General features: G+C 33.7%; 1 protein-coding gene across 2 annotated transcripts in view; it reads right to left on the bottom strand.

Annotated features, from left to right (window-relative positions):
* Positions 1 to 120: 120 nt before the first annotated feature.
* LOC123682466 (neuroendocrine convertase 2) overlaps positions 121 to 9,287 on the bottom strand; it is a 122,095-nt gene continuing 112,928 nt past the window's right edge. For both annotated transcript variants that reach the window (XM_045621080.1, XM_045621089.1), the window contains exons 11-13: positions 5,249 to 5,413; positions 5,079 to 5,196; positions 121 to 2,118 (exon numbers count right to left, since the gene is read on the bottom strand). In XM_045621080.1, coding sequence (XP_045477036.1) covers positions 1,957 to 2,118; positions 5,079 to 5,196; positions 5,249 to 5,413 — 445 coding nt within the window. In that variant the 3' untranslated portion in view covers positions 121 to 1,956. The remainder of the gene's footprint in view (positions 2,119 to 5,078; positions 5,197 to 5,248; positions 5,414 to 9,287) is intronic.

Here is a 9,287-nt window from a genome sequence, read left to right as displayed (position 1 = left end):
GGTCATAGAACATAGCAGTCATAGCACTCACAGCAGAGTAGGAAGTGATCGTGGTAAGCGTTTTTAAATGATTGTCATGCAGAATATTGTTGATGACGTATGAATAATGAAAGCAAAGCATGGGTTTTCAAGTTTTATTTACAATATTAAATCATTTAAAGCAAAAATAAATAACTGCATTCTTCAAATATATCAATTTCCATCTGTACAATAATATTTGTCACAATTCATATATTTATTCATTTGAAATAATCCACGAGGAATATTTACTCTGATCTTTTACCATACATATACAAATTATATTTTGTGGATAAAAAGATACAGATCCACTACATTTTATTCATTTGAACTCGTTATACTTATCGTCTTTAGTTATAGGTACATATAAAAACATAAAACTAGAGGTTCGGACAGGTTATGCTGGTAACATTTACATATATATTTATAACAAAACATATTTTATTTATCTTCTTCGAATTTGTTCTAGATCCATAATTTTTGTTTATTATACAATTTAGGATGATATATTGGAACCTTTGGAAGTTCCTTCAACCATTAATTTTTAGAGAATATAGGTAAATATAACAAGCGAATACTCAAAATGATTCAGAGTGACATCTCTAGACTCGACAAAGTTTCGCCAATGCAGATTTAAAAATTATTAAAGATCTAAACCGGCTGGATCTATTTGAGGGCTGTTAAAAATGATAAATGACTCTATAAACTAGTTGCCAGTATTTCAAGTTGTAGGTGGAATACAATAACAAAATATAAAAATAAATCATTTGACTTTTTGATGTAGGTATATTTCGATACATAATTATTCAGTTTCTGACAATTCCTTGTCGACGATTTTTTTTATACTTTTAGGCAGAGAGTTTAGTTAATGTTCTGGTTCTCACGTCCAAAAAACATAAAACATGGTCCTTGCGTCAAGTGAAACGTTTGAAAATAAATGGAAATATGCAATATGTTTTGAGACTAAAGTAGGAAACCCTGAAATTCTATACTTTAAAACTATTTTACTTTTCTCAATATATTATCACCACATTCAATTTGTTCTATTCCTATAAGAAACAAAATAACATATTACCTAATTAGAGCATATTTCTCCATTTTGATAAAAGGGACAAAAAGTAACAATGATATATTTAAAGTTGATTTTGAAGAGTTGGCTACAATTGAATGTAAAATTACCCGTTTTAAAAGAATGTGCTCTTGTCCTGACTATCAATATATTCTTATAAGACTATAGATTTAAAATTCAAATTGTGTTTATACACATTTATGATTGAAAAATCATACACACGTTTTTTCTCTTATTGGCTTTTCATTATCCAAAAATTAATTAGCAGAGTATTCAAATTAAGTCTGAGTCTTGGAGTGTTAGTGGTAATAATCTACTCTATACATAGCCAAGTTATATGTTATGAAACAAGAATTCATCTTCTGAAATTAGTAAAAAAATTTTCATGTATAATATATGTAATAGATAAAGTAAAATTATCTCGATTAACATTGTTTATTGTGATTCATATTTTTTGTGGCAATTTGAAATAGAATATTCTGAGGACATATCTCAATCCTTTATTTTGAGGAATCTTTATTTGAATAAATACCTACATTTCATAATTTCTCTACTTTGTGAAAGAAATTCATATTATCTATTAATTAATAGGAACTATAGTTTACCTCAAAATGCCCATTTTTGTTTTCTTTGAAATAATATTGTTCAAGGCGAAATTGAAATAATTTAATATCTCACTCGAATCCAAATTAGAAAAATATATAAATAAAGTTTTATTTCGAAATATTGTTGTGCAAATAAAGGGTTGCTACAGTTAGCAACCCTTCGAGATATATTTTTTATTCCAACTCTTCAAAAATATCAACAAACCAAAAGATACATAGAAGGATCTAAAAAAATACGTTTGGAGACTGAAAGAACACATTTGTTCACATCTTCAACTGACTCTCATGTGCTTTTTTCACGATTGCCAACTTAGAGTGAGGATCTAAGACTGAAAGTTCAGTGTAGGGAGGTTCTTTTGTCCCGTGCAACATCAGACTCCATTCCTTGATGAATCCAACTTGTGGTATGTCCGAATTGAATTTTATCTGAAATGAAGAAAAATAAGTGAAAAAAGACTAATGATGAAAACTTAGAATTGGGGAGCTTTTGCGCTCTTGTTCCGATTATTCGTATTCAAGCAATTTTTTTACGGAAGTTCGCATATATTAATTGTAGTGTGAAGAAATCCATTATTTTTCCATGAAAAAAAGGCTTTAGTTACTATTGTTCGAATGATCCGATTTAGGTCAAATAGGCGCTTTTTTCAAGGCCGGGACGCCAAATTTTATGAGCACAGTCAGTTAATAAAACACAGTCAATATTTTTTGCAACAAAAATGTTTTCTCAGTGAAAATACAACTCTTTGTAGTAAAATAATAAAATCACCAAGCGACATTTTTTTTTAATCGAATGAGGCGCTACAAACTATAGTTATGTGAATACAAATACATAGGTTCTAAAATTCACCTTTTAGAACTACCTCTTATTTTTACTATATACTTATAGAGCGTCATAAAGGACCTCGCACGTTTTATATGGGAAATGGCATTCCGTGAATTTGGCTGAATTTTGGATATGTTGTAGTTCTTGATAAACTGATCAGAAGTGTCCATAGCCACAAAGTTCAAAAATGGACAGTTTTCGAGATATGGAGCTTTGAAAATGGATTTTTTGCAATTTTCGGGGTTTTTGCTCATCAATCGGGGAGCTCTCATTTCTGGTTGGGATGGAATTTGGATGTTCGGCGGCCAGAACCCGACTGAAAAATGATCTTCCTTGGTTATATAAGGCACCGCCATCGATAATTTTCTATACACTGCTCCACATTGGCTATGAAATGAGATACAAAATCTAAGATCTTTCATACATCTTTTCATGCCACAAGATGAGGCCAGAATAATTTACATGACCGAGAAACGACATATTGTGAGATTTTTTTAAGAGAGACGACCATAATAACTGAATCCTCATATATGTGATGTCTAATAATATCAAATCTGTTAGCCAAAATGTTCATAACCAGGCATCGCGAGCTATACCTAATGGGGGAAAATGGGAAAATCATAATCATATATCCTCAGGAATAACAATTGTGATCACTATTGATGTCATTTGCATATGATATGTGATTTGTTTCTCACAAATCTCGATAATCTGACAATGGGGTGCCAAGACATTTTCCTCAGAATGTCTCGAAATTGATGATATCATCTCACAGACAAACGAATCCGTGAAAATGTCTGCAGTTTTGATACAATATAGTACTATTCTTGTAGAATATAGAAGTCGAAGTGTTGAAAGCTAACTATGAATGGAACATCGACGAAACCGAAATTGCGCATGATTGAATGTTCAAATGAATATATTTACTACTAAGTGTTCAAAATGTGACAATTCATCAATGACATATTCAAACGTTAATATCGGGCATACTCCAAATAACACACCCTATATTTCATTTTCTCATATGGTAGAGAATTTTTTGGAAATAATAAAATTTGCTACTTAGTAAAAAAATAAAATACATGGTATACCCTTTGGGAATAAGCGCGATGTTAATGTTAATTTGTCATCAATGTCATGTCATCAATGAAAAATCTCCTTTTGAAGACCCAGTATAGTTCTCAACTTGGTTCTCAACGATTCTTAAAAAGTCATCAATCCGATTTTCTAGTATTCACTTTCAAAATCACATTAAAATAAATCAGTTCAAAGGTATAAGTTTTTTCAAAAACCGTGCAATTTATGACAATCGGAATATCTCAAAAACGGCGAGGTGTAAGCATATAACTTTTGATTGATTTATTCCATACAATTTGAAATTTCAATAAAAACAGAGTGTTTCGTAAGAAGAAACATAGTCATAGAAATTATTTAGCTACGGTCTTGTTTGGGAACAAATATCAAAGGACCTCGCACGTTTTATATGGGAAATGGCTTTCATCTTGCCAACGATCATATTATTAGATAGTATTCATTCGTATGTGTGACGTTCAAAAAGTTCATAAAAAAAAATTGTATTTTCAAAAATTCGTGGGTTGATTTCGGAAGTTCCATTCATAGTTAGCATCCAACACTTGGACTTCTATATTCTACCCGGATAGTACTATATTGTATCAAAACTGCAGATATTTTCACGGATTCGTTTGTCTGTGAGATGCCATCATCAATTTCGAGACATTCTGAGGAAAATGTCGTGGCACCCGATTGTCAGATTATCGAGATTTGTGAGAAACAAATCACATATGATATGTAAATGACATCAATAGTGATCACAATTATTATCCCTGTGGATATATGATTATGGTTTTCCCATTTTCCCCCATTACAGCTCGCGGTGCCTGGTTATGAACATTTCGGCTAACATATTTGATATTATTGGACATCAGATATATGAGGATTCAGTTATTATGGTCTCTCTTAAAAAAATCTCACAATATGTCGTTTCTCGGTCATGTGAAGTATTCTGGCGTTATCTTGTGGCATGAAAAGATGTATGGAAGATCTTGTATTTTGTATCTCATATCATAGCCAATGTGGAGCAGTGTATAAAAAATTATCGATGGCGGTGCCTAAAATAACCAAGAAAGATCATTTCTCAGTCGGGTTCTGGCCGCCGAACATCCAAATTCCATCCCAACCAGAAATGAGAGCTCCCCGATTGATGAGCAAAAACCCCAAAAATTGCAAAAAATCCATTGTCAAAGCTCGATATCTCGAAAACTGTCCATTTTTGAGCTTTGTGGCTATGGACACTTCTGATCAGTTTATCAAGAACTACAACATATCAAAAATTCAGCCAAATTCACGGAAAGTCATTTCCCATATAAAACGTGCGGGGTCCTTTCATCAAAATCGGACAAGCAGGACATGATATATGGAAATACCGGGAATTTCACTTTTCACTGTTACAAGGTTTTGGAGACACAGAACGACAAAAGTGATAGCGAATCCACTCTACCTTCGGTAAATTCGAAGGCAATATAATAGTATGAAGTCCATTTACCTCAAGTGTCCAAGTACCCTCAGGATACTCCCCCCAGGTATGTGTAGTCATGAATGGCCATTTAGTGAATCCATCTTTGGAGTCATCATCGTTGATTCTTTTACTCAGAATCATGGATCTGAAAAAAAAATGAATGAAAAAAAATTTTTTTTGGTGAATTAAGTTAGTACCTTGTTCCCATCGGTGATGTCAGGAAGAGTTCCAGGTCTCCTCTTCTGGTTGCATTGATCGTGGCCACAGCTTGCACATGCTCCAAGTATCTAACTTCTGTGCTTTGTCCCTTGCAAGCATCAGTTTTTATCTTCAAAATTACTGATTTTCTTGAGGGAATGCGACTAGAAATAAATAAATTTTTGTAGTTGATAGATATTTTCTTTATTAATATTGTATATATGTATATATATATATATGTATATACACAAACTTTTTTCGTAAAATGTTTCCTTTTCGAGAATTTTGACTGATGCAACCTGAAAAAATCACCCGGTATATGAAAAATCTGTTGAATATTGAAATTGAAACAAATTTGTTCATTTTTTAGAAGAAATTATATCATTATCGTTTGAAATTGAAGTAGTGAATTATACCATTCATGAAAATTATTCACAATATATGATTAAAACTACTGATTTGTATTCTTTTCCTGCCAGTTGAAGAGTTAGCGAGTCAATATGGTACACCTCTATTCATACGACATAGGAAGTCTTTCATCGGTATGTAGATATTAAGCCAATTCAAAAGTCCCCGGTCTGACACACACATGGCGGAGCTAGTATTAAATTCATATGGTTTTTACTGAGTACCTACCAACCTTCAAACTATACGTGTTACAATTTGACAGCAGTTCGACCATTAGTTTGTGAGATATTGCGTTGTGAGTGTGGCTAGATGAAAAAAAAAGAATTTTGTGTGCTGATGAAATATTGCTTTTTGAAGGGAAAAAATACAGTTGAAGCAAAATCTTGGCTTGATAAAGAATTTCCGGGGTCTGCACCAGGAAAATCAACCATTATTGATTGGTATGCTAAGTCTAAACGTGGTGAAATGAACACCGAAGACGGCGAACGCAGTGGACGCCAGAGGCTATCACATTCATAATTTGAATGACCGTTAAGTGAAGTTGATCGAGACAGCAGACATTGTGAAGATATCATCTGAACGTGTACATCATATCATTCACGAATACTTGTACATGAGAAAGCTGTGTGTAAAATCGTTACAGCGCGAGCTCACAATCGATCAAATGCAACAACGTGTTAATGATTCTGAGCAGTGTTTGAAGCTGTTTAAGTACAATAAACCTGAATTCGATATGTGTCAATGGATGAAACATGGTTCCATCATTTCACTCCGGATTCCAATCGACTGTCAGCTGAGGGGACTTCACTGCACGATGAACCGAATCCAAAACGAGGAAAAACATAACAGTCAGCTGGCAAAGATATGGAATCAGCGTTGCCAAGAACATGTCTGTTTATTTTTCTTTACATTTGTTTTGGCGAAAGCGAGAATGAATGTACTTAGGCAGCCAGTAGTATAGCTTCAAGTTTATTACCTGCAAAATCAGCGTCAAGGTACGAGCGAGAATACGACGACTTCAAAAAGTGGCAAAACAAAAATAGTGTGATTGGGGTAACTGAAGATGTTTTGTTGGTCTACTTGAATCATCTATCAGCTAGATTCAGCCCTAATACTTTATGGGCAAAATGGTCTATGCTGAAAAGCTGCTTGGAAATGAAAGAAAATCCCCCTGTTCGCAGGTTTGTTTTCCTTAAAAAATTTATTGAAAAATATGACGTTTAGTTGTCATTTGCAGATTTCAAAAGGTAATAGCGTTTCTGAAACGAAAAAATGTTCGTTTTACGCCAAAAAAGGCCAAGGTATTAAGTAAAGAAGAGGCTGAACAATTTCTTTTACATGCTCCTGATGACCAGTGGTTGCTGACGAAAATTGTAACAATATTTGGGATTTTTGGATGTTGTCGATGTGACGAAATTCTCTCCTTAAACATGAATGATGTAGAAGATATGGGAAAATACGTTATTGTGACATTGCGGCAAACAAAACATTTAACAAGAAGATTCACCATAACCGATGATGGCTGCAGCTTCAAGCCTTGCATGTTATACAGAAAATATGTAAATCTTCGGCCTCCTGGAACAGAAAGCCTACCGACATACCGACATGGAAAGTGCATTTCCCTTAATGCTGGCCAGCACACTATTGGTGGTATCCCAAAGCAAATAGCGAAATATTTAGGTTTAAAAGACCCAGAGTTATGCACCGGCCACTCTTTTCGCAGAACTGGAGCCACTATGGTTGCGGATTCGGGTGGAGATATTTTAGCATTAAAGCGTGCAGGAGGGTGGAAGAGCACCGAAATTGCGATGAGTTATGCAGATGATTCGGTCAACAAAAAAATCGAAATGTCTAGCAAATTATTTGGTAGTAAGGAGAGTACAAATGTTCTGCAGTCCTCGAGTTCAGCAGTTTTTGAGTCAACAGATGGTTCATCATCATCAGTATCAACTCTTTCATCATAAAAAATCTGTGTTACTGGAAATAACAATTGTACCATGATTTTCAACATATATGACGATAAAACAAAATTTTCTAATGTAAATAATACTACTAACTTGTAAAAATTTAAAAATCTAAAGTTAACTGTCAGTTTAACAAGTTAGTGACTTGATGAAATAAACTTTCTTGATTAATATTGTGTTTTTGGAAACTGACGTTTACAAATGAGAAACAAATAAAATAAGTATAAGATGAAAACTGTTGGTTCTCTAAAACTAAATTTTTGTAGGGAACTCTTCTTCCCATTATATAATCAAATAAAAACATAAGATTAGGAATAGAAAACTGATTTTTTTTTATACGCATCTCTCGGGAAAAGACTGAGCTTATAACGCCCTTTCAAGCGCCCCGAGATGAATTTAGAAGAAATCGGTTTGTGCATGTCTTAAACTGCTGTAAGTTGTAACCAAGGGGGAATACATCTTGAGGTAGGGTATTTCATAGCCTTGCAGTTCGGTAAAGAAAAGCCTTCTGATACACCGATGTCCTAGCTGTAGAAAGATGCACGACAAACTGGTGACTATTATCGGCTAGCCTTGTTCGTCGATCAAATTGAGCCCCTGGAGGAATCATAGAGGCAATGGCAGCAGAACACCTTCCGTGGTAGTATCTGTAAAAAAGGCATAGGTCTCCAACCTTCCTACGGTAATCGAGACTATGAAGGTTGGCAGTTAACGTTGGAATCGTCTATTGATATAGCAGTTAACATGGCCGTTTTGGGGCCTAAGTGAAGAAACTTTTAGCGACTCGATCATATGAAAAGCACTAAAAAACTTTTAATTCATCGTATTGCAAATTGCCCATTTCCATCGAATCATCATAACCTCAATATACTTGAAACGTGAATTATTGAATTGAAAATAAAGTGAAACTGAAAATTTTTCGCTGCCCACGAAGGAAAATTGTTATAATAGCGATCAGAGTTGTGAAAATTGTGAATACGTTTATGATATACAAGGTTCAGAATCGATTGCCCAAAGTATTTCGATCAACATTTCTTCCTCGGCCTTAATTTTTCTTTACAATTTCTTATATATGAGTTCGTTTAAGTTTAAAAACATTTGTGCTGACCCAAAAATGAAAATGAGCTCTCAAGATATTGAAAATTCGAAGTATCCGCTGATCGCTATGATTGTTAATCGAACAAGCCCCGAAGTATTTTCTCGAATGTTTCAATATATAGGTATAATGGTAAATGATGTATAAATTGTGTTTTGAAACAAAACTTGTTCAATTTTCTATTCATATATTGTCTATAACATTCGAAGTTCAAAGAAACAACATACCACCCATAATTCCTTAGATAAGTCCGGTTTCAAACAATCTGGCTAGACTTTCCAGTAGAGAAAGGCTATATCGGACACATTGATATGTTAAATAGTATTATAGTTATTATACCTATGTACATATATGTAAATAAGTATACGACAGAAAACTGTGAGTTTTCCATATGTCTAATAATTTGGTGATTGAAATTATGTAGTTGCGATGGCGCTGCAATCGCTATGATGTTCAATAGTTTGTTTCTGACTGTTATAGAGTTGTCATTTCCATCATAAATATTAATTTTTTGTAAATTTTCTTTTAGGTTTTTTTCTTTCAAATTTTTGTAGGGATAACTTCTTCCCA

This window comes from Harmonia axyridis, chromosome 1, assembly GCF_914767665.1.
Source record: "Harmonia axyridis chromosome 1, icHarAxyr1.1, whole genome shotgun sequence".
Lineage (NCBI taxonomy): Eukaryota > Metazoa > Arthropoda > Insecta > Coleoptera > Coccinellidae > Harmonia > Harmonia axyridis.
The sequence above is the reverse complement of the archived record's forward strand: the minus strand, read 5'-3'. Positions and strand labels throughout refer to the sequence as shown.